Here is a 24,618-nt window from a genome sequence, read left to right on the forward strand (position 1 = left end):
CACTGACTCCAAAGTGACAAAGACAAGTAGCCACCTGTCAGCCTGGCTAAGCAGCAGCCATGGGGAGTTCCTGGTGGAGAATACCAATTACAGAGGGAATAATTGCCTGGGCAAACATGGCAAGGAGCTAGGAAAACGTGAAGAAGATGAAGAGAGGTACCAGCATGGAACTCTCAGATGAGCAGGGTGCTCCTAGAAGAGCCTGGTGTGAACACATCACTCCCATGTGTGTGACAGAAGACACAGAAATCTGTTTAGCCAGGTGCCTGAGCTGTTTGATGACGGTGGAAGGCATCAGTCCCTGTTTGTGCAAGATGCTGATTCCAGCTCTATGCAGATCTCAGTCTCCCACTCACCTCCACCTTGAGGAAGTGTCTCATTCAGCAAGTCCCAAACCAGGCCTAGCACTCTATGCACCCTTCCTCTTCAGCACATCCTCTGCAAAGGCTGCATGGATTTGCTGAGGAGAACCCACCTCAGCTACTGCAGCTACAGTAAACATCAGGATCCCTTCCTTCTTCAGCAGTCCCAGACAGACCCACAAGCAGAAGAGAACATTTACAAGTCAGTAGATGCTCTCAGCTCTTGGCTCATGCTTCCACGTGTAGGTACCCATGTGGCACCATGCTGCATCAGCCAGAAGAAGCATCCTTGCCAAAGAGCACTGCCAAACACAGAGGCTGACAGGGTTCTGGAGCAGCACCTCCTGCCTTGGGCAGGCTCCTGGATGGGGCACACTTTGTGCCCAGAAGGCTCAGGCCCCCAGGCTGCCTTCAGACACTTTTCACTGGTGCACAAAGGTCCTATGAGAAGAGAACATCCTTTATGCTCACACTGCTGGAGCAGTGCTAAGTTGGGCAGTGCAGCCAACAGACTGAGAGACCTGGGGAGGCCCAAGAGAAACCTCCAGAGCAGCAACCATGCAGCTGCCTCTCCAGGTTGTGAGCAGGGAATGTGCTGGAAGCAGAGGTCACTTTCCTTGGCTGACATCAAGCTCTTTCTCTAAAGAACCCTGATGCCAACTCCTTGTCAGCACCAAGCAAAGGAGCTTAAACCATCCTTCAGGCTTCCTGGGCAATCAGGACTTGTACTCTTACCTGCCCTTAGTTCCTGATAAACAACTCCTACCATAAACTTCCTTTCTTATCTCTGCTTAGTTTACATACTTGACCTCTATTGATCAGGAAGCAAAGGAAAAGGTTTGAAAACAACTTGTGACAAAAACAGTATGTTCCAGAACAGGTGGTGAAATGGGAGCAAAATGTCTCCTGACTAGCTGAGGTAATGAAAAACTCAACGTTCTCCAAGAAACAGAGGAAAGAAAAAAAAAATCTCCACGTCTTGCTCACTATTGCTCTTGGAAATGCAGACAGGCCAAAGGCCTGGCCTTTGAAATGCTAGCTTAAGGTAATAAGCCAGGCTTAAGGCCTGTTTTTTAAGGTGACATCTGTGCCATCAATCTGCCAATGGTGTCACCCAGGCTGCTTCTGCTTCTCTCTGCAGCCCTTGCATGGGGTTCCCTCCCAGCCTGGTGAGGGTGTGGGTGTGTTGGGACAGTTGTCTTCCAAAGGAGATGCTCCTGGAATCCCTGAGGAAGCAGAGCAGTCTCCTGCCAGGCATGCCACAGCTTCAGCCTGCATGGGGCAGCATGGGGCAGGCTGTAACAGGAACCACTCTGTGGCTGGTTGGAGCACAGAGCATGGAGCAGGAGCGGGACCCAGCTCACCAGCTGCAGCGTGCAGAGCAAAGCCACCACCTGCAGCAAGCTCCTGTGGCAGAGGTGCAGAGGCAGGGCCAGGAGAAGCTTAAGCCTGCACCATCAGGGTTGGCCCCCGCTGTGGCTCAGGCAGCAGCATCATGGGATGGCACAGCCCAGTGCCAGCACAGGGCGGGGCACCACTTAAGCTGTTACCACACAAAACAGAAGAGCAGGGACCTGCCTGGAGCAGCTGAGTAAGACTAGTAGGTTCCAGGGGATTAGCCTGTTCCAGGGGATGTGTCTTGCCCAGCAGCTGCCTGGCTCAGCTCTGCCCCATGAGCCAGTGGGGAAGATCTTGACCTGTTCCATGGTCCCAGAGGGCAGAAGGCAGCTCACTAACTCCCCAGGCCCGTTTGGTGCCCCAGAGCAGCAGGGCCCAGCCTGCTTTGGCTGCCAAAGAGATCACAGTGCAACATGTAATCTGCTAACCCATCTCCACATGCCAGGGCCAGCCCTGTTCTGGCAGGGCAGCACTGCAGGGGCAGGCTCTGCAGTGGCAACTCTCCCTTGAGGCAGGGAGATCACAAGCCAAGACCTGGCTGTAGCTCCCACAGGGGCTGCCCCAATGATGCTTCTGGCACTGGAACTAGCAAGATGGCACTGTGACAGGAGCCAGCCCTGCCTCCATGCCTCCCCTGCTCATGCTCCTGCCCACACTTGTGCCCCATCTGCCTAGAACCCACACAGTGGCAGAGGCTCAGGCAGGGGAGCAGCTCCGGGCTTGTTTGGCTCCCTCAAGGGCTCCGCCAGGCCCCAGGGCTGGGCAGCAGCAGGAGCAGAGCCTGGGCCGCAGAGCTGGGTGGCACCTGCCCAGCTGATGGGTAAACCACAGGCAGCTGTGCACAGAGCTGGGCACTGGGCCTCTGAGGAGCAAAGCCAGGCTCTGCTTTTTGCTGTCTTTCCCCAAACCAGAAAATGCCCTTCCAGACTGGCATGGGAGGGGAAAGCCCAGGCTGCAGCCCCCAGCACCTGGCAGCCTCCCCCCAGGAGCATGCTCTGCTCACCTGCATGTGGCAGAAGGAGCTGGTGGGCAGAGAGGCAGAGGGCTCCTGCCAGCAGCTGTGCCCATGACAGGATGGCACTGACCCACTGCACTGCACCAGCAGGGTCCGACGGCACAGACTGACGGCTGCCAGCCAGAGCCTGCCTTGCTGAGCTGCTGAGGTGGGAGCTCTCTGGGGCTCCCAGCACCCAGCTCCAGGACTGGAGTTCTGCCATTCCCAGTGGGCACCCAGGATGGGCCAGTGGTGCTCAGAGGGATGGCCTGGAGCCAGGCACAGGCATCAGCATGGGCACAAATGGACACACACAAGGCCAGGGCATGGATGTGCACACATGCATGGGGGATGTGGGCATCAGGGCACAGGGGGCTGCAGCAGTGCCAAGCCAGGAGCTGAGGGCTGCAGTGGCATCACCTGCCCATTGCCCGCTAGGCTTGGCCAACTCCACCCAGACCCAGGGTGCTGGAGGGGCTGCATGCTCAGGGCTCAGCAGGACCCCAAGTGCTGCCCCCAGCCAGGAGATGCCCACCAGGGGCAGTGATGGGACCCAGAACAGCACAGGGAGGCACAGGCATGGGCAGAGCTGGGAGCACCTGCAAGGAGCTAGTGCCAGGCGTCAGCTGTGCCTGAGTGTTGGAGCCCAGGGGGCTGGCAGGGCAGCCTGGCCCGGGGCAGCAGGGCAGGCAGTGCCTGGCACAAGGCCAGGGCAGGTGCTGCAGCCTCTCTCACTGCAGGCATGGCCTCGGGGCAGGGCTCACTGCTGCAGCACTGGGGCCAAGCAGAGCTGCGGGTGTGGGGCCCTGCTGCTGGCCAGGCGCTGCCCCTGCTCCACTGGCAGCAAACAGGGAGAGATGCTGAAGCCATGCCAGATCCTTCTGCCCTAAATCAGTTTAGTTTGCAGAATCATCTGTCAAAGCTGATCCAGAGCAGACCAGGATCTGGGAATCATCATCTCCTCACATGGATGCAGCCCATCTCCTGGCCACACTTCCTCTGCAGGCCAGTGCTGGAGCCTCCAGAGATGCCAAGTTATTACTGCAGCCCCTCACCCTGGCACCTGGTGACACTCCCATGCAGTTCAGGGACTGCAGGATGGGGCCGTGGTGTCCTGCCCAGAGGTGCCAGCAGTGCTGGCCCAAAGCACTGCTCCACAGGTCCTGACTTGCTGTGCCAGGTGACTTGGTGAGCTCTGGTGGCTCCAGCCAGCAGGTTTCAGGCAGGGAGCTCACGCAGCACAGCCGGCTGGAGCTAAGCCCTGCTCTGAGCTGGCACCAGCCTGGCACCCGGCCTGGTAGCACATGGAGTTGTGCCTGGGGTTCTGTGATCACAGGGCATGAACACAAGACATGGCAGGACAATATAGCCAAGCACTTGAACCCCATTTAGTTCATAGGTATGAAAGTCAGCACCACGAAGACACCAGAAATTCTACAAAGGCAGGAAAACACCAATCATGCACAGGCTGGACACGGGCACAGCTGCACTGTGGGCACCGTCACAGGCACCCCAGCTCAATGCTCACACCATGCAGCATGGCTGAGGCAGCATGGGGCTCAGCCAGAGGCAAACCCTCGGCACGGAGGGGGATGTTGGCTGCTTGAACCCCCTCCTGCCAGGCAGTACTGGGCCACTGGTGGTACCAGAAGAAGCTGCCTCAAGCCTTGTCCCATGGCTCCAGCCATGGCTGCCCCCAGCGCTTGGGAAGCTCACAGGGGAAGTGGTGACCACATCCACAAGGACAGACAGGGTGGGCACAGCTGCACCCCCACATGGGGCCTTCCCTGCACAGGGAAAGCAGCATCTCTGACAGCAGCTGGCATGGTGGCAGGGCTGTGCAGGTGCCACTGCTCCTCGGCAGGGCTGGGGGGTGGCAGAGACCAAGTCTCCCACCCGGCCCAGAGACTCATCTCTGCCACCTCTGCTCTGCCAGGGGCAGGGGCAGCACACAGCCCAGCGCCGCAGCCCTGACCCTGGCACTTTCCCTGTGCCAGAGGGGACTGAAGGACTATGCAGGTCATAGCCTGGTACCCAGGGGGAATATTGGCAAAGGTCCACATAGTGCCACTGCCAGGTGCCTCAGACTGCAGCAGCCCTAGGGCTAAGGTCCAGTCCAGGGTGGTGTGGAGGCTTTTCTGCTGGGCCACAGAGCTCCTCTGCGGTTCTCCCTTCCACGCTGTTCCGGATCCCATAAGCAAAGTAAATTATAAAACCTGCAGGACAGTTTCCACAATGAAAAATGCAGTGCCAGGCTGCCAGGCTTAACAGCCCATCTGGGCAGATGCTGTGGACGCTGCACTCCCCACACAGGACACTTACCCACAGCCATCCAGACGGCAAACCGTACCCAGGTGCCAGCACTCAGCTGCACCATCAGCAGGACATTAACGAAAATGCTGAGGACTGGCAGGAGTGGGAGGAAAGGTACCTGTGAGGGACAAGAGGGGCTGTGCCAGCTGTACCCTGAGGGGCCCTCCTGGCCACAGAGGGATCCCATTTTTGACACAGCCCAGAGATCATCTAGGCACTGCTATGCTTGACACTGCAACTTGGAGAGCCATGTCTTGGGTCCCTGGGCTTTGCTGGCACTGGCCACTGACTGCCCAGCAGCGAACCCTGGCAGACCCTGCAGTGGCACTGAACCTGCCAGGGCTCCATGGGGGTGCAGACACCGAGCTGCTGGGGGCTGCACTCACTTTGAAGTTCAGCCGTGCGTTGCTCTGTGGCTGCCTCCAAATGATGATGATGGGAATGAGCAGAGCCATGAGGAGCAGTACCAGGGCCACAATCCAGCCCACGTTGGCATCCTTCAGTGCGCTCACCTTAAGGGTGAGGACCACACAGATGACCACGATCAGCGTGGCTGCAAGAGAGAAGGCAGTTGGGGAGGCGGATGGCATGAGGCCTGGCTGGGACCTTGAGCCTCATCAGTAGCTGAGGCAGGCCCACTGCTCCCTTCCAGGTCTAGGTCCAGCACGTGCTGTCCCCAACACCCATGCCAAAGGCTCAGGAAAGCACCATGCTGGGGGAGCTCACCAGCCTGGCAAGGCAAGTGCAGCCTGCCTTCAGCTGGGCTCGCTGGGTGGTCAGCCAGCCTAGGCCAGGCTTGGCATGGGGAGCTCCTGTGATCACCCACACGTGCCTGGCTTAGTGCCCTCATCCTTCATTAGCCCCCATGCACCCCAAACCCCAGCCACATCCTGCGCTTGGCACCCTGCTGTGGGCACAGCTGTCCCAGCCTGTGAGCAAGTGTGTGCTGCTCTGCCGCCTCCCCTCCCATCTCTGCCAGCCACACCAAACCTCCCCATCCCCACAGGAGGCCATCAGCTGCCAGCTGCTCACCGATGGCTGAGACACAGGCGTAGACAACACTCCCAGAGAGGGCAGAGGGGGTGTCCATGGGTGGGCTGAAGAGTGTCACTAGGGACAGCATCTGCTGCTGCTGGCTGCTGGCAGTGCTGGCAGACGGGTTCATGACCACCCTCTCCTCCTCATTCCCGTTCATCTCCAGCATCTCCATGGCCTTCGGGGAGTTCAGCTGCCCAGACTGGTACCTGAGCAAATGGGACAAGCTGCAGTGCAACCCGAGGAACTTCCCAGCCCAGGGGGAGGGTGGACAGCACCTTCAGACCCTTCCCACTCCTCCAGCCCCTTCACACAACTCCCACTTCTCCAGCCCCTTCACACCCCTCCCACTCCTCCAGCCCCATGTGCTGCTCTGGCGGCAGCCTTGTGACAGCCACCCATGGCTGTGATGAGAGATATCACACAGGCTGCTGTGAGCAGCCTCCCTCTTAGGGGCTCCGTGCATCCTCCAGGCCAAACCCTCTCAGGAAAAAGGCTGTGGCCACAAGCTCCGGGCTTGACACAAGACACCTCCACCCCTGGCAACCCCATGTGAGAGGAGGCACCCACCTGAGAATGAGCACACACACTGCCACCAGTGAGTAGGCCAGCAGTGTGCCAATCGACATGAGGTCCACCAGGTCCTTCAGGTCAAACAGGAAGGCCATCACCGCTGCAAGGGGGACACACAGCATGAGTGCAGCCCTGCAGCATGAGTGCAGCTCTTCAGCGTGAGTGCAGCCCTGCACTGCTGGCGACGCTGTGGGGAGGCAGCCAGCAGCCTTACCCGCCAGGAGCCCCGAGGTGATGGTGGCTGACAGAGGGGTCTTTGTGCGGCTGTTGATGCTGGAGAGGAACTTGAAGAGCAGCCCATCCTCTGCCATGGCATAGATCACACGGGGCATGGGGAACATGGAGCCCAGCAAGCTGCCGTGAGGAGAGATGGCTCAGGGTCTGCCAGGCAAGCTGCCCACAACCACCATCCAGGTGGGGACAGGACCAGTTGCTGGGAGCGGGACATCAGCCAGATGGGGTAAACTCCCAGTCAAGCCATGATATGTGCTGATGGTTCCTGAGCCATGCCAGGCGGTGCCAAGGATGGAGCCAATCCTACCTGGTGGAGAGGGCACAGAGAGAGCCGACGGCAACGGCGTAGCGAGCAGGCTCCCAGCCCACTGCCTTGAAAGCCTCAGGCAGGGGGCTCTCCTTGTTCAGGAGGAAGTAGGGCACCATGAGGGTCAGGGCTGCAGAGACCCCAAAATAAGCCACAAAGCAGATGAGGAGGGACACGATGATGCCAACAGGGATTGAGCGCTGTGGGTTCCTGGCTTCCTCCCCTGTGCAGAGACAAGAAGCAGTGTCTGTCCCCACCCCATGGCACAGCTGGCCCAACAGGACAAGCCACAGCGGGGACTTTTAAGACTGTGGGGCTGGGCAGCAGCAGTAAGGAGCTATTGCAGAGGGGTCACCAGCCACACTGCTGTGCTGGCAAAGGCTTCATCACTGCCAAGAGCAGAGGCACATCTCTGCAGCTCTGGCTTCTAGGCATGCAGCTGCCCAGCAGCTGGGCTTGCCATGCCCCCAGCCATGATGGTCCTCTGCCTCCAGCAGCAGGTCCTGCTCCCTGCACAGCCTACTGAATGCAGTGTGTGCAGCACAGCCACCCTGCCCTCTGCCCCTCAGCCTCTGTGGCATGTTCTGCTGCACCACACTCCCCTGCAAGGGGCTTGGCTGGGGGAGGGAAGGAGGCAGCTGCTGAGTAGCCCCTGGGGGTGGGGAGGCACAGGCACGGAGGTCAGGCAGAACAGCCTGTACCAGCCACCCACTAAGTAGATTCCTGGGGGAATGAGAGGAAATCAAGCTGGCTGACTGTGCTCCCGTCGTGGCGGCTGTGCACCGACTCGGTCCTTTAGAAAAGCGTTGCCTGAGGCTGGGAAATAACCAGCAGGCACCAGCGATTCTCAGCAGCAGAAAGGCTCCCCGTTGCCTCCGGAGCTGCCTGAGCTGGCAGGGTGCAGCCTTGCTCCCGCTGTGCAGTGCAGGAAGCCACTTCACAAGCTGTGAGCCCTTTTGTGCTATCCCAGCTGGGGACAGAGCTGCTGTGAGGAAGTCTCTTAGGAGTGCTGGGATGAGCTGTTTCCCACGCCACAGAGCATCCTCCCCAGTGGGACTGCCGGCTGCACTGCTGGCTGCTCTGCAGAAATGCCCATGCTGCCCTTGCTCAAGGTGGCACCTGTGGTGGCAATGCAGTCAAAGCCTACAAAGGCATAGAAACAGGTGGCTGCACCGGTCAGGATCCCTTCCAGTCCAAAGGGGACAAATCCGCCAGAGCCAAAGGCTTTCTTCCTGGAAAGGAGAGAGTAGAGCAGCTGCCACACAGTGCATGGAGAGCCAGGCTGGTGATGACAGCCCCTGGCCTGAAAGGGTTGCTTCCCTCACCTCACGTCATCCAGCAGGTGAAGGTGTGAGTGGTTGATGTAGTCTTCCTCTGAGAGCTGCCAGTTCTTGACATCTCCCTTCATGAAGCCAGCGATGATGACAAAGCCCAGCACCAGCAAGTTAACTGCCGTGAAGATCTTATTGACAAGGGCAGATTCGCTGACACCAAAGGCCAGCAGTGCTGCGGGGACAGGAGGAGTGAGTGGGGACCTGCTGGGCTCCCGTGACCCCATCCGCAGTGCCAGGGAGCTGTACCCACGCTCACCGGTTAGCAGTGCAATCAGGATGATGGCAAAGAAGTCTGGGCGCTCAGCCAGCACCCCCGGCACGTGCAGGGTGGTCTTGTTCATGAAGAAGGTAGAGATGTGGTTGCCAATGATATTGTCAAATGCCGCACTCCAGGCTCGAGCCACGCTGGCTGTGCCTGGTTGATGGTAAATATGCGCATCAGTCTGAGCCCAGGGCAGAGCAGTGCCAGCTGTCCCTGGCCCAGTATCCACCCCTGCTCACCCCACCCCACACCCTGCTCCCAGAGCACCACACTCTGTCCCCACTAGCCCCCAGCACTGCCAGTGCAGTGCTGAAAGGAGCCTGGGCACACATGCCAGCCCCCTACCCAGCCCCATACCTATCACATAGGAGAGGATGAGGTTCCAGCCGGTTGTGAAAGCCCAGATCTCACCCACAGTGACATAGCTGTAGAGGTAGGCAGAGCCAGTCTTGGGCACGCGGGCCCCAAACTCTGCGTAGCAGAGCCCAGCCAGTACAGATGAGAGAGCAGCTATCAGGAAGCAGAGGACAATGGAGGGACCAGCCATCTCCTTGGCCACCTCCCCAGCCAGCACATACACACCGGCCCCCAGAGTGCTGCCCACCCCCAGGGCGATGAGGTCCAGCGTGGAAAGGCAGCGAGCAAAGCGCGTGTCCTCAGAGCTCAGGTCCACCACGCGCCGCCGGAGCAGCTTCTTCCCAACACTGGTCATTTTACCCCCCAGCATCTTGTCCTCTCCTGGCTGGTGCTCAGCTGCTCAACACTCCTGCAAGAGAAGGGACTGTAGGAGCATGAAGCTCAGCGTCCTGCTGGGCTCAGGCAGGTAGCAATGCCCACAGGAACTGTGCTTGCTCCCAGACAACCATCCAGCATCATTCCCCTGACACTGCTGGGGCAGAGACTGTGGTGGCTCCCTCCAACGCACCACGGGGCTGTGCACACACAGAAGAGCAAGCCAAGGATGAACACAGTGAGGCCATGGTGAGAAATAGGCTCATTGCACCAGCTCTGTGTGATCCACCAGGTTCCCTGGGCACATGCCAGAGCTTGCCCACCATCTCCCAGCAGCTCCCTACTGATTTGGCAGCCTGGAGATCCCTCGGCCCTGACTTGACTGTTGGCGCATCCCTCCAGCCTGGCACATGGGTGTGAGCAGTGGCGACGGCAAGAGAAAAAGCATTCCTCCAGGGGAGGATTAAGCAAGCTGGCCAGACTCACTGGGACATGGCCATTTCTCCTTTGCTCCCAGCATCTGCACTACGTGCTCAGTGGGGATTTGTGGCCAGACACACAGCATGAGCCCCTGGTGTATACTCCTCATGTGCTGATGGCACTTGCTAAGCAGCATACATGCTCCACCGACTGCAATCACCCTAAACATGCAGCAGCCCCACTCCATTTGCTCACAGCAGCCATCCATTCCAAAAAACACTCTGGATGATGAGCACCCTGCCTGCTGAGCAGGCACCTGGAACAGCACAAGAGGAGTCACAAGGAAAGTAGCTACCATGCCCAGCACTGGACCACCCAATTCCCAGCACCTTCTCCCCACTGCCTGCTCCTGTTATTAGTAAATGAGTCACGCTCCAGCCGGGTGCCCGAAGTGGCACCGACACTGCTCTGCATGGACCAGCATAAGCAGACAAGGATAACTCAGTGCCCTCTCACACTGAGAAGCATTACTACACTTACTGTGGCAGCCACCAGCCCAGCTGCTTCCTCATAACCTCTTCTGGAGAAACCTCCTGAGCTGGCACATGCCGTATTCGGCCTTGGCCCAAGGAGCTGTCCCAGCCTCTGGGGCAGCTTTCAAGGCAAAAACAAGTGCCCCAGCACCGGCACCCTCCCCAGCCTCTGCCCAGACAGCTGAGGCTGCCCTCCTCAGGGCCGCTCCATTGCTTCAAGGGTTTCTGACTCTGCAAGTGGCAATCAGGGGGCTGGCAGCAGCACTGTTCTCTCCCTCGTTCCCAGAGCGGGGCAGGCCTTGCTGCGCAGGCATTCGCCATGCCCAGGGACAGGAGCATGTTAAGTACCCAGACCCTCAGCAGCACCTGTCAGAGCCAGCCTCGGGAATCCGCTCAGGCAGGTCGAGTGGCTGCGGGGGGGCTCAGCCCAGAGCGAGGTGCCTCTCGCTGGCGGCCAGGCTGCCACGCTGGCGCGCAAGATGGAAAGCACGCAGAAGCTACAGGCGGGCAGAGGAGAGAAGCGGCAGCGTGCTGGGCAGCTGCTACCGCTGGAAGGAGCCTCGCGCTGCCGCTGCATCCCGGTACCGAACGCATCCTGTTGCCCGCTGTATCCCGGTTCTCATCGCATCCTGTTACCCACCGCATCCTCGTTCCCACCACATCCCGGTTCCCATCGCATCCCGCTGCGGCTGCGAACAGGTGGCAGGCGCTTCCAGTCCCCACCCAAGACCCTCACCCTAGCCCTCCCGGGAGACCCTCCGACCCCGAAGCGCTGCCAGCAACGCTCGGTCGTGCGGCGGAGCCCGTTGCTGCCGCGAGGACGGCGGGACGCGGCCGCGCGCCGGGGCAGGTCCCGGGCGCCGCTCACACCGGCCCCACGTGCGCGGCGGCTGATGCAAGAGCCGCACCGGCTGTCCCGGGCCCGGCCCGCCGGCCGCCACTCACCTGCGGCACAGCTCGTACAGCTCGGCAGGAGTCCGCTTGCTCCAGCGAGGTCCCGTTCGGCACGGCTTGGCTCGGATCCGCTCACTCCGGGCCCGCCGCCGCCGAGAGGCTGAGGGGCTGAGCCCCGCCTGCTGGCTACTGACGCGCACCGCCCCGAGCCCGCGCTCTGCCCTGCGGGGCCCGGCAAGCCCTGTCCCGCCCGGCCGCAGGCTCCCCGCAGGCAGGGCCAAGCCGCCGTCAGCAGGCAGGGGTCCCGGCTGCCTCGCTGCTGGGGCCCGGGCGCCTTGTTGTTCCTCCCTGGGCTGCCGGCAGCAAGCAGGCACCCAGGCAGGGCGATGCTCCTCTGCCCGCGGTGTGTGCGCAGCACCACGGTTGGCGGTGCCCGCAGGCAGCGCCCGGGCACAGCTGGGCTCCAGAGGTGTGTGTCCGGGCACAGCCCAGCAAAGCAGTGATGGGGGTGACACCAAGACTCACCTGTGCACAGTTCCCCTGCATGGTGGGGCTTGGAAGGGACCTCAGCAAGTTTGTGGTGACACCAAGCAGGGTGGTGTGGGTGACACACTGGAGGGAAGGGATCCATCCAGAGGGACCTGGACAGGCTACAGAGCTGGGCCTGGGCTGACCTCATGAAGTTCAACAAGGCCAAGTGCAAGGTCCTGCATCTGGGTCAAGCCAGTTCCAAGCACAGATCCAGGCTGGGTGAGGAGTGGCTCCAGAGCAGCCTGGAGGAGAAGGCATTGGGGGGGGTCAGTTGGTGACAAACTCCCCAGGAGCCAGCAATGGTCCCTGGCAGCCCAGCAGACAGCTGTGAGCTGAGCTGCATCCAGAGCAGGGAGAGCAGCAGCACAGGGAGGGGATTCTGCCCCTCTGCTCTGCTCTGCTCACACCCCACCTGCAGTACTGCCTCCAGATCTGGGGCCCCCAGCATAAGAAGGATCTGGAGCTGCTGGAGAGGCTTCAGAGGGGACCACCAAGATGATCAGAGGGCTGCAGAACTTCAGGGAGACTTTAGAGCAGCTTTCCAGTACCTGAAGGGGCTTCAGGAGAGCTGGGGAAGGACTTTTGACAAGGGCTGGCAGGATGAGGGACGATGGCTTTGAGCTGGGAGAGGGTAGTCTGAGACTGGAGATGAGGAAGAAATTCTTAAGAGTGAGGGTGGTGAGAGACTGGCACAGGTTGCCCAGGGAGGCTGTGGCTGCCCCCTCCCTGGAAGTGTTCAAGGCCAGGCTGGATGAAGCCTTGAGCAAGCTGGGCTGGTGGGAGGTGTTCCTGCCCATGGCAGGGCATTGGAAGTGGATGACCTTTAAGGTCCCTTCCAACCCAAACCATTCTGTGATTCTGTGGCCTCTGAAGGTCATCTAGTCCCACCTCCTGCCAAAGCAGGATCACCCAGAGTAAATCACATAGGAACACATCCAGGTGGGTTTGGAATGACTCCAGAGAAGGAGACTCCACAACCACTCTGGGCAGCCTGCTCCAGGGCTACCTACAAAGTGAAGATTTTTTTCCTTACGTTCATGCGGAACCTCCTGTGTCCAGTTTGTGTCCATTGCCCCTTGTCCTCACTGGACACCACTGAGAAGAGTCTGGCTCCATTCTCCTGACACCCACCCTTTGGGTATTGATCAGTTTTAATGAGACCCCCCTCAACCTCCTCTTCTTTAAGCTAAACAGACCCAACTCTCTCAGCCTTTCCTTACAAGGTTCCCATTCCCTCATCCTATTCCCAGAAACCTTCTTCCAACAGCAGCCCAACAGCAGGCTGTTTCAGGCAGAGGGAGCAGCTTCAGGGCACTGACCTCACACACAGCTCCACATCCATCTTCCCAGTGCTTCATCCTCGCCTTGCAGTCTACTGCTCTCCCCACCCTGTTCAGGGCCCTGATCCAGCAGCACAGGCCAAGGGCCAGGAGCAAGCACAGGCACTGAGCAGGCCAAGCACATGTCCTGACAGGAGCAGCAGGAAGACGAGGGTGTCAAGTCACACACAGTCAGCACCAAGGAGCATGGGAGGTGGCTGAAGCCGTGCAGAAACAGATGTGAATTAGCCCTCGGATGCCCATCACCTTGCACAGCAGGAGCACAAAATTACGTCTCAAATTGGAAGGGAGCCATCAGGACCATCAAGTCAAATGCCCTGCTCTTTGCAGGACTATCTCAAACTCAACCATGTAACTAAGAGCGCTGCCCAGGCACTCCCTTACCGCTAATATGCTTGGTGCCATGACCACTTTCCTGGGGAGCTGTTCCAGGGACTGGCTATTCCCTCAGTGAAGAGCCTTTACCTAATGTCCAGCCTGAAATTCCTCCAACACAGTCATTCCATTGCTTTGTGTCCTATTGCAGGCCACAAGAGAGAACATCATCAATCAGTCATAGAAGGATAGAATGGCTCAGGATGGAAGGGACTTCAGAAATTATCTACTGCAACCCCCCTGCCACAGGCAGGGACACCTCTCAACTAGATTCAGCTGCTCAAGGCCTCATCCAGCCTGGCCTTAAACACCCCCAGACAGGAGGCAGCCACAGCCTCCCTGGGCAGCCTGTGCCAGAGTCTCACCACCCTCACACTCAAGAACTTCTTCCTCAGCTCCAGTCTAACCCTGCTCTGCCTCATCTTGAAACCATTCCCCCTTGGCCTGCCTCTAGACACCCTGAGCAAAAGTCCTGCAGCCTTCCTGCAGGAGCACTTCACATACTGGAAGGCAGCGCTGAGGTCCCCCTGGAGTCTTCTCCTCTCCAGGCTGAACACCCCCAGCTCCCTCAGCCTGGCCTCACAGCAGAGCTGCTCCAGCCCTTGGATCATCTTTGTGGCCTCCTCTGGCCTCACTCCAGCAGCTCTGTGTCCTTCTGGTGCTGGGGACACCAGGACTGGAGGCAGGATTGGAGGTGAGGTCTGAGCAGAGCAGAGCCCAGGGGCAGAATCCCCTCTCCTGCCCACACTCCTCTGGCTGCAGCCAGCACACAGCTGCCTGCTGGGCTGCAGGAGGGCACTGCTGGCTCCTGGGGAGCTGCTCAGCCCCCAACACCCCCAAGGCTTTTTCTGAATGGCTGCTCTCAACCCACTCAGCACCCAGCCTGGACTTGTGCCTGGGGTTGGCCCAGCTGCTGGACCTTGCCCTGTGACTTGTTGAACCTCCTGCAGCTGGCCCTGGCCTCTTCTCAAGCCTGTCAAAATCCTTCTGGATGCCATCCCTGCCCTCCAGTGAGTCCAGCTCAGCACACAGCTTGGTGTCAGCAGCAAACTTGCTGAGGCTGCCTCAATGCCACTGCCATGTGGCTGACGAAGGTTAAAGAGCAGTGGACCTAGGACAGACCCCTGGGGAGCTCCACTTGTCACAAGTCTCCAGTGGACACAGAGCTGTTGATGACAACCCTTTGAGTGTGACCCTGTAGCCAGTGCCTTATCTACCAAGAGTCCATCCATCAAGTCCATGTCTCTCCATCTCAGAGACAAGGATGTCATGTGGGACAGTGTCACATGCCTTGCACTCACTGCCTCGTGTTTTGTGCTGATCCCAGCACAGCTGGCCTGGTTTTAGTGGCATATAAACTGGACAGTAGTATTTCCAGCTGGAACAAGTGATGAGATTTTGGCAAGACCACAATGTGGAATCCTTTAATGCCAGGGCAAAAGGGAATCCCTTGTCTCTCTGGGCAAGTCTGAAGGCCATGGTCAGTCCCAAACCAGGCCTCTGCTCTCCTCTCTGCACCAGGATCTATTCAAGGGCTGATGACATGGCAGGACATTGAGGGCTCACCCCCACGGCTGTCAATCTGTTGTACCCACAAGATGCAGTTGCAGGGAAGGGTTGCAGCTGTGCCTTCAGAAGGTGCGTGCTGTATTTTACTGATGGGGTGGAAATGGAAGGGGTGGCCAAAGGGCACAGCACCTTGCTTTGTGTTAGAAGGATGAGGATTTACTGTGTGAAGGCTGTCACTTGTATCCGTAATATCAGCAAGCTCCCTGCTGTGTCTGTGGGAAGAACATCACAGGAAAGGAATCTTCTGCAGATGAAGACAGAGGCAAGCAAGCAGTGAGAAGGGATTCACCTAGGGCAGCTGCAAATCCCTCTGTCAAGTTTAAGACTTAGCTATTGTCTAAGCCACTTGTGGCTTCGACAGATGCAGTTCTGCTTTGACTCCGAAGCTCTCTTGGATTGCAGTAGGGTGGTATTTCCATAACACATATGAACATCCCAAAGCCAAAACATATCCTGCCAGTACAGGTCATAAGTGCCAGGATTTACTGTGGTGTGGGATCTGTGGAAGGGAGAACCGCAGAGGAGCTCTGTGGCCCAGCAGAAAAGCCTCCACACCACCCTGGACTGGACCTTAGCCCTGGGGCTGCTGCAGTCTGAGGCACCTGGCAGTGGCACTATGTGGACCTTTACCAGTATCCTCCCCGGGTACCAGGCCATGACCTGCACAGTCCCTCAGTCCCCTCTGGCACAGGGAGAGTGCCAGGGTCAGGGCTGCGGCGCTGGGCTGTGTGCTGCCCCTGCCCCTGGCAGAGCAGAGGTGGCAGAGATGAGTCCCTGGGCCAGGTGGGAGACTTGGTCTCTGCCACTCCCCAGCCCTGCCGAGGAGCAGTGGCACCTGCACAGCCCTGCCACCATGCCAGCTGCTGTCATAGATGCTGCTTTCCCTGTGCAGGGGAGGCCCCATGTGGGGGTGCAGCTGTGCCCACCCTGTCTGTCCTTGTGGATGTGGTCACCACTTCCCCTGTGAGCTTCCCAAGCGCTGGGGGCAGCCATGGCTGGAGCCATGGGACAAGGCTTGAGGCAGCTTCTTCTGGCATCCATGTGAAGAGATGATGATTTCCCAGATCCTGGTCTGCTTTGGATCAGCTTTGACAGATGATTCTGCAAACTAAACTGATTTAGGGCAGAAGGATCTGGCATGGCTTCAGCATCTCTCCCTGTTTGCTGCCAGTGGAGCAGGGGCAGCGCCTGGCCAGCAGCAGGGCCCCACACCCGCAGCTCTGCTTGGCCCCAGTGCTGCAGCAGTGAGCCCTGCCCCGAGGCCATGCCTGCAGTGAGAGAGGCTGCAGCACCTGCCCTGGCCTTGTGCCAGGCACTGCCTGCCCTGCTGCCCCGGGCCAGGCTGCCCTGCCAGCCCCCTGGGCTCCAACACTCAGGCACAGCTGACGCCTGGCACTAGCTCCTTGCAGGTGCTCCCAGCTCTGCCCATGCCTGTGCCTCCCTGTGCTGTGCTGGGTCCCATCACTGCCCCTGGTGGGCATCTCCTGGCTGGGGGCAGCACTTGGGGTCCTGCTGAGCCCTGAGCATGCAGCCCCTCCAGCACCCTGGGTCTGGGTGGAGTTGGCCAAGCCTAGCGGGCAATGGGCAGGTGATGCCACTGCAGCCCTCAGCTCCTGGCTTGGCACTGCTGCAGCCCCCTGTGCCCTGATGCCCACATCCCCCATGCATGTGTGCACATCCATGCCCTGGCCTTGTGTGTGTCCATTTGTGCCCATGCTGATGCCTGTGCCTGGCTCCAGGCCATCCCTCTGAGCACCACTGGCCCATCCTGGGTGCCCACTGGGAATGGCAGAACTCCAGTCCTGGAGCTGGGTGCTGGGAGCCCCAGAGAGCTCCCACCTCAGCAGCTCAGCAAGGCAGGCTCTGGCTGGCAGCCGTCAGTCTGTGCCGTCGGACCCTGCTGGTGCAGTGCAGTGGGTCAGTGCCATCCTGTCATGGGCACAGCTGCTGGCAGGAGCCCTCTGCCTCTCTGCCCACCAGCTCCTTCTGCCACATGCAGGTGAGCAGAGCATGCTCCTGGGGGGAGGCTGCCAGGTGCTGGGGGCTGCAGCCTGGGCTTTACCCTCCCATGCCAGTCTGGAAGGGCATTTTCTGGTTTGGGGAAAGACAGCAAAAAGCAGAGCCTGGCTTTGCTCCTCAGAGGCCCAGTGCCCAGCTCTGTGCACAGCTGCCTGTGGTTTACCCATCAGCTGGGCAGGTGCCACCCAGCTCTGCGGCCCAGGCTCTGCTCCTGCTGCTGCCCAGCCCTGGGGCCTGGCGGAGCCCTTGAGGGAGCCAAACAAGCCCGGAGCTGCTCCCCTGCCTGAGCCTCTGCCACTGTGTGGGTTCTAGGCAGATGGGGCACAAGTGTGGGCAGGAGCATGAGCAGGGGAAGCAGGTGATGTCCAGCCCCTTCCTGGGCAGTAAGACTTCAGTAAGTACAGTGGTTGCTGCTGTTATAGTAACAAACCCCCCACTCCCTTCTCTTGGCTTTTATTGCTGAGGAGGTATCATAGGTATGAAACCTCCCTTAGGTGAGGTTGGGTTGTGTGTCCCTTCCCAGGATTCTGTTCCCCTGCCCCAGCTCATTGAATCAGGAATGGAATCTTTGGAGAGGGATCCTTGATGCTTTGGGAGCACTGCTCAGCTGTGCTAGAGCACTGTGTTCCCAACACCTTTCCATCTACCAACACAGCACAGTAGATTAATATGAGGGCTGCTAGGTGGACCATTAACTCCACCTCAGCCAGAGCCAATAGAATTGTTTATTAAAAAAACCTGAAAGAACCTTTTAACAAAGTCATGCCAAACAGCGAGGATCTGAAAAGCCAGGCAGCATTTGGGGCATCATAAAGAGAAATGCAGGCCCCAACCACCAAGGGCTAGACATGGGCACCTCCACGTGGATGCTAAGACCTTGTTTCACTTCTCTCATCCAACCAGCGATACTGCTTTGGAAGCAGAAGAGGATGGAGAATCTCTTGTGTATCCCCCAAGGTACCCAGGCTCTGGAGGGCTCTGATGGTGGTGAGCTTTCAAGAAGTTCCATTTGAGAGCAACCATGGCTGCAACATGGAGGAAGCCACCTGCTTTGGATGCAGCGTGAAAAGTATGTCCTAGCACAAGGTGTGTGTGACATGCTGCATTTCTCCTTGCACAGAATCCTGCAGAGCCGTCCCATGTTTTCCCTTGTTGCCCTCTATCAGCACAGAGCACCCTCTGTAGCCCAGAAGGAAGCAGGGATGAACACACACTGTATATATCCATAGTCTGAGGAGGGTCACCTTCTGCTGGAACATAGCTCTCACTCCCTACTCCACTCCAAAATGGTAGAGAAGGGTTAGCTCTGGAAGGACAGAGCCCTCTATGAGCTAGGACCTATGAGGCAATTAATAGATGGCAGGTTGATGATTTGCCTTCTGCATCTGAATGATCTTGCCAAAGCCTCCTCTGCCCACATCGTAGTCTGTCCGGTACTCATCTCGCACCTGGGGCACAGCAGTAACACAGACATTAGTACCCTGTACTCCCTGTCTCCTGATACGCTTCAGAATCATCATCCCCTCCTTCGCTCAGCTGGTGGGGAACTGAAGCATTTTGAATTGTCTGAAATCTCTTTAAATAATCCACCAAAAAAGTGGCAGTGGTGGTGGAAATGACAAATAATGATAAATCTGACAGCTTTTCAGGGGGTCTTTTCAGACAAGAAGTAAAGAAGACTCCAAAATATTTTTCTTCAGCCTTGCAGTCTGAACTGCCAGGCTTGGCCTCCAGAACATTTTCTCCCCTCCAGCCTGGAAATCTTGAAAGGAACCTCATCTTCCCACTGGAGCATATTGCGGGGTTATGAGATGGGCCTAGCAGCTACTATTCATTTTAAGAGAGGTAGCTTGGATTAGGCAACATTCTGCTTGCACTGCAGGAATTTTGGAGTCCTAGATAGAAACAGCCTCAAGCAATATCTCTAAGCTTTTAACACCAGGCATCAGTTACCAAAGCAGCCTGGGAGTGGCTGAAGTTCATTGTCAGGTCTTTATAGTCTACAACACTGCTCGGCATGAGGCAAAAGGCATGGGTGTCAAGTGGAGGGGGCCAAGCTCTTTTTAGTGGTGCACAATAATAAGACAAGGAACAAGAGGTTCGAACTTGAACATAGAAGATTTCACCCAACATGAGCAGAAACTTCTTCATAGTGAGGGTGACAGGGCACTGGAACAGGCTGTCCAGGGAGGTTGTGGAGTCTCCTTCTCTGGAGACTTTCCAAACCCACCTGGATGCATTCCTGTGTGGACTACCCTGAGTGATCCTGCTCTGGCAGGGGGGGGTTGGACCTGATGATCTCGAGGTCCCTTCCAGCCTCTGTGATACTGTGAAAGCAGTGCAGAGTCTTAGGGGCTTCAAGGTGTGGCCTGGTGCTGCCTTTACCTGTCCTCCAGTCTTGCCTCTGCCATACTGTCTGCCCTCCTTGAAGCCTGCGTCCCAGTCGGTGCGGATGATGCGGTCATCCAGGCGCGTGCCGTTGATGAAGCGCATTGCGTGCTCAGCGTCCGCCCGTGTGTAGTACCTGTGGTGTGCCCTAAGGAGAGCCAACTCTGCTCTGGCAGTGGGGGCAGGGGACATTGGAGAAACCAAACACCCTGCCAAGACAGCCTTTCCTACCCTTCCTGCTCTCCTCTATGCGATCAAGAGCTGTGCTCCCATAAATCCAAGCTAAAAATAGCTGCTGCTCAGGAAAGGTTCTGAACTTCAATGTTAGAGCCTGCCCGGATGAGGAGCTTTGCAGCACTTACTTCATAAGTAAATGAAACAAGCATGTTAAAGCCTTGCTAACTTGCCCTTTTACGCTATGTGAAACTTGACTGGATTGGAACGAGAGGGACAGGCGTCAGAGCAGAGCTGTGCAAAGACAGCTCACGGTACAGCTTGGACAGGTGTGTGCCATGTGCTTGGGAATACAGCCATGTCTGCTTCTGCTCCTTCATTCCTGTGTACATTTCAGGGAAGAAACTGAATGTGGGCTCTGGCCAAGCAAGAGCTCAGACTGACAATGGGAACAGTTCTCACTGTGACCCTAAAACCATTAAAGAAATTATTAAATTAAAGAGGCTCTCTGCCCCTCCAGAAAGCACAGCAGTGGTAGCACTTTTCACCAAGGGCACAGCTGTACAGTCTGTCTCTCACCTAAGGTAGTGGTGGGAAGGTTGGAAGGGAAGCATCTGCTACAAAGCACCTGACTATGCAGAGAGGAACTAAAGGTGGCGAACACACACAGGCTGACAGTAACCGGGAACTAGAAAGGATACTCGACAAAGCAAAAGCCACAGGGGGTTTTCTTGATCTTGTCCAGCCCCATGACAATCCTCTTGACGTCTCCACATTTGGAGAAGAGCTCCTGGATCTGCTCCTCGGTGGTGTAAAAGGACAGGTTGCCAACGTAAAGCGTAGAAGAAACTTTCAGGGACTTCTCCTGGAGCTGCCTACTACCCTGATAAGGGCAGAACACAGTGGGGTGACTACACCTGCCGCCAGGCCCCGGCAGGCCTTCCCACCGCTCCAGAGATTCACCGTCCTCCCGCCCACCGGCTCCCCGCACGGCCTCGCCCCGGCAACAGCCCTCCCGCTCCGGCGCTGCTCCCCGCCCCGGCAACAGCCCTCCCGCTTCAGGCAGGTCCCATCGCCCCCAGACCCGCGCCTCAGGACCGGCCGCCCGGCGCACCCGGAAGTGCTGGTCGCGGTACTGGCTGATCTCGCAGTAGGAGTCGCTGTTGAGACCGCTCAGCGTGGTGTGAAGCAGTCCCGACATCTCGCCTGCGCCCAGTCGGGCCCCGCTCCCGGGATCCTTCCAGAACCGCCGCGGAGCTCACCGGACGGCGAACACAGAAACGGACTCTCCGTGCCGTCCGATTGGCCCGGCACCTGTCGCTCTGGGACGGAAGGCGGGGCAGTAACACGGATAGCCAATGGGAGCGCGCAGATAGGCAGCGCTATGCCCGGCATGCTCTGCGGCGGCGCGCGGGGGTGGTGCGCTGCCGTCCCGCGGGTCCTGTCAGCCTGTGGGCGGCGGCGCCATGGCGGGAGCGCGGCTGGCGGTGCTGGACGGTACGGGAGGCGCTCGGGAGCCGGCGCCTGTTGCTGGGCTCTATCTCACCTCTGTTTCTCGTCCTGTCTTTTAGGGCTGGTGCGGGAGCTGCTGAATGAGGAGGCTCCGTCGCGGATCGCCCCTCTCACTGAGGAGCTCTTCCAGGCAGCGGAGAGCATCTCTGTGGAAAGTGGGAGCAGGGCTGAGGTGGAGCCGCGGCCCGCCGACCCGGTGCCGCTCTCCAGCCTGGCTGAGGACGCGGGAGTTTCGTATGCCTCACAGCACGCAGCGCTCGCCCAGGTCGGTGGCTGCGGTGCCTGCAGCTATTACTTCCCGGTGAACCTGAACCTTTAGCGCTATTGCAACGTAAACAAGTTAACTTCTTCAGCTCTTAACTCGATAGCCTGAAAGTCCTAAACGGAGTGGAAAATCCTGAATTGGAATCGATGATCTCTGAGGTCCCTTCCAACCTGAGCTGTTCTGTGGGTCTGTGTAAGTGTAAAAGTGAATCATAATGGGAAAAGTCACAGGGAACTCAGTGATGCTGAGGTTTTTATTATTTCAGATTTCTAGTAGCACTTAACTAATTTCAAATGAAAAGGCAAGTACAGAATGCTTGCTGAGTTTGGTACTGGGTGAGGAGAGGACCTTCTCATCCTGTGTGTGGGCTCCCATAATGATGATAGCAGATGCTTGTGGAAGAAGAAATCAAGAAGTCAGCTCGTTTGAATTGCCTGGCAAACCTAGAACATTAGAGTGGGGAGGAGTACTAATTTCCATATGTATAAAAGTGAATTAAGTTGCTTGTATTTTTTAAATTTTATTTTCATTTCTGTGTATTTCTTCTACAGGAGTTCTTACAGAGTAGAACCATAGAGCTCTTGAGGTTGGAAGAGACCTTTGAGATCATCAAGTCTGACCGCTCACCCAGAGCTCACAGTCCCACCCCTGCTGCTAAGCTACTGCCATTAAACTATGGCCACACAACTTTTAAATCCCTCTGGCGATGGGGACTCCACCACCTCCCTGGGCAGCCTGTGCCAGTGCCTGAGAACCCTTGCTGGGAAGAAATTGTTCCTAATATCCAACCTGAACCTTCCCTGGCACAACTTGAGGCTGTTTCCTTTTGTCTTGTCACTTGTTGTGAGAAGAGCCAAACCCCCACCTGTCTCCAGCTTCCTTTCAGGGAACTGTAGAGAGCAATGAGGTCTCCCCTCCATCTCTTCAAACTAAACAACCCCGGCTCCCTCAGCTGCTTCTCACCAGACTTGTGTTCAAGGCCCTTCACCAGCTTGCTTGCTCTCCGGACATGCTACAGCCCCCTCAATATTTACTTTAAAAGACCCTTTTCAAAAAGAAGTTTGATGGGTAATACATGAATCTGTGATAAAAACAAGACCAGCTGAGATCCTGTCCAACATTTTCTGCTAAAATTACATTTTGAAGAGAGATTTAGCCCATAGCATTTATAGCAGGCACACCTCCCACCAGCCCAGCTTGCTCAAAGCCTCATCTAGCCTGGCCTCAAACACCTCCAGGGAGTGATGGAGCCTCAAGCACCTCCCTGGGCAACCTGTTCCAATGTCTCCCCACACTCCTCTCCAGTCTCAGTCTCCCCCACTCCCAGCTCAAAGCCATTGTCCCTTGTCCTGTCACTGCCAGCCCTTGTCAAAAGTCCTTCCCCAGTTCTCCTGGAGCACCTACAGGTACTGGAAGGCTGCTCTAATGTCTCTCTGGAGCCTTCTAATAATAATTAGATAAATAATGATTAGACAATAATGGATAAGAAATATGTATACAAGATTTAGGTTGGACATCAGGAGAAGGTTGTGCACAGTGAGGCTGGTGAGACACTGGAACAGGCTGCCCAGGGAGGTGGTTGAGGCTCCATCCCTGGAGGCATTCAAGCTGAGCCTGGCTGTGTCCCTGTGCAGCTTGCTCTAGCTGGAGGTGGCCCTGGTGCCTGGAGGTGGCCCTGGTGCCTGCAGGGGGGGGTTGGACAAGATGCCCTTTGAGGGTCCCTTCCAACCCAGTGCAATCTGTGAAGCTGTGAATAATCTATTACAATAATTTTGAAAGTCCTGACTTTGTGACAAGGAGCAAGATAGGTCAGCAGATGTCACAACATGAAGTATGATTAATGCAGTCTGTAGAGACATACAGCAGCATAACTGGTGTCCTTCAGTTACTCCTGAGGCCCTTGACATAATTTATTTTTAAAGAGATGAGAAATCATGGATTTTTAATCTGATCCCTTCCATAAAAGGCTTGCTAAAATGTCTCTGAGTTAGGCAAGAGTATTTGTAGGCAAGGTCTGCTGTGGAAAGGAGGATTTGAAGTGATGGAAGCTTATTACCGTTATGTAGGATTGCATCATCTTTTAAGGAGCTCACGGAGTCATTACTCTGTGTTCTTGGCTTGCTAATAGCAGAAACGTCCTGATGGAGGTATTTCAAATGAATACTCAGTTTTCTTTTTGATAGTCAAAAGAGATGAAGCTTTATCACTGATGTGTTTTCAAACCTGATGCAATCCTTGCTGCTTTTTTCCAGTCCTTTCACATTTTTCAACATCTGCTTAGAATGTACAGAATGGGTTCTGAGAGCTGCCTGTGACTCAGCTCTGCTTTGGACATGGTGATGTGCACAAAGTTTGTGTCTCTGTGTACTTGGGAGAAAGCTTCATCCTAATGGATAGGGTAAGTGAGGTCATGTTTTAAAAACGTTCATAGACTGGATCAGGTTGGAAGGGAGCCTCAAAGGTCATCTGGTCCAACCCCCTGCAGGCAGCAGGGCCACCTCCAGCTAGAGCAGGCTGCGCAGGGACACAGCCAGGCTCAGCTTGAATGTCTCCAGGGATGGAGCCTCAGCCACCTCCTTGGGCAGCCTGTGCCAGTGTCTCACCAGCCTCACTGTGCACAACTCCCTCCTGATGTCCAACCTAACTCTGCCCTGCTCCACCTTTGCTAAGTCTGGAAAAGGAGTTGGTAGAAGCATAGGTCAGGACATTGCTCAGTAAGATGCCAGGTGAATGGGGTTTGTTGAGGGACACACCTGAATGTCTCTGCAGTCCACCCCTTCACCTACACAATTGACTAGTGTACATAATTTCAAACTGGAGTTGAAGTTACTGCCCCAGGCATGATGTGACATCTGGGTTCTGTTGGTCACACACTTAATTAGTTCTTTTTAGTTTCAGGCCTTGTCAGCCTTGGATCTACAGAGTCATGGTCTTAGCTTGTTTCATCTTAGAAGTGCTCTCATATTTTTAGAAGATCTGAAAAAATGTTTTGTAAGAGTTAATATATCTTATGAAAAGTGCTTCCCGCCACTGGCTTATAATTATTCTGAAGTG

The 24,618-nt window shown here is 56.9% G+C and overlaps 3 protein-coding genes across 4 annotated transcripts in view; 1 reads left to right on the plus strand and 2 right to left on the minus strand.

The window, feature by feature from the left end:
* Positions 1–4,836: 4,836 nt before the first annotated feature.
* On the minus strand, positions 4,837–9,539 carry SLC7A3 (solute carrier family 7 member 3). The gene is made up of 11 exons (XM_054388476.1): positions 9,170–9,539; positions 8,807–8,965; positions 8,542–8,722; positions 8,336–8,448; positions 7,217–7,439; positions 6,890–7,029; positions 6,673–6,775; positions 6,100–6,311; positions 5,454–5,620; positions 5,077–5,185; positions 4,837–4,970 (listed from the first exon to the last, which is right to left on the minus strand). The coding sequence occupies exons 1-11, from the start codon at positions 9,537–9,539 to the stop codon at positions 4,837–4,839; spliced, it is 1,911 nt and encodes a 636-aa protein (XP_054244451.1).
* Positions 9,540–17,932: 8,393 nt separating this feature from the next.
* On the minus strand, positions 17,933–21,032 carry LOC128972556 (nuclear cap-binding protein subunit 2). 2 transcript variants are annotated; one of them, XM_054388599.1, is made up of 4 exons: positions 20,902–21,032; positions 20,648–20,670; positions 19,611–19,749; positions 17,933–18,673 (listed from the first exon to the last, which is right to left on the minus strand). In XM_054388599.1, the coding sequence occupies exons 1-4, from the start codon at positions 20,986–20,988 to the stop codon at positions 18,575–18,577; spliced, it is 348 nt and encodes a 115-aa protein (XP_054244574.1). In that variant the 5' UTR covers positions 20,989–21,032; the 3' UTR covers positions 17,933–18,574. The 2 variants fall into 2 exon arrangements, with proteins under 2 accessions (XP_054244574.1, XP_054244573.1); XM_054388598.1 differs by having other exon boundaries at positions 20,489–20,670.
* Positions 21,033–21,171: 139 nt separating this feature from the next.
* TEX11 (testis expressed 11) overlaps positions 21,172–24,618 on the plus strand; it is a 58,295-nt gene continuing 54,848 nt past the window's right edge. The window contains exon 1 of the mRNA XM_054388581.1: positions 21,172–21,564. Within this exon, the coding sequence (XP_054244556.1) occupies positions 21,172–21,564 (393 nt within the window). The remainder of the gene's footprint in view (positions 21,565–24,618) is intronic.

Source organism: Indicator indicator, chromosome 17 (assembly GCF_027791375.1).
Source record: "Indicator indicator isolate 239-I01 chromosome 17, UM_Iind_1.1, whole genome shotgun sequence".
NCBI classification, from domain to species: domain Eukaryota; kingdom Metazoa; phylum Chordata; class Aves; order Piciformes; family Indicatoridae; genus Indicator; species Indicator indicator.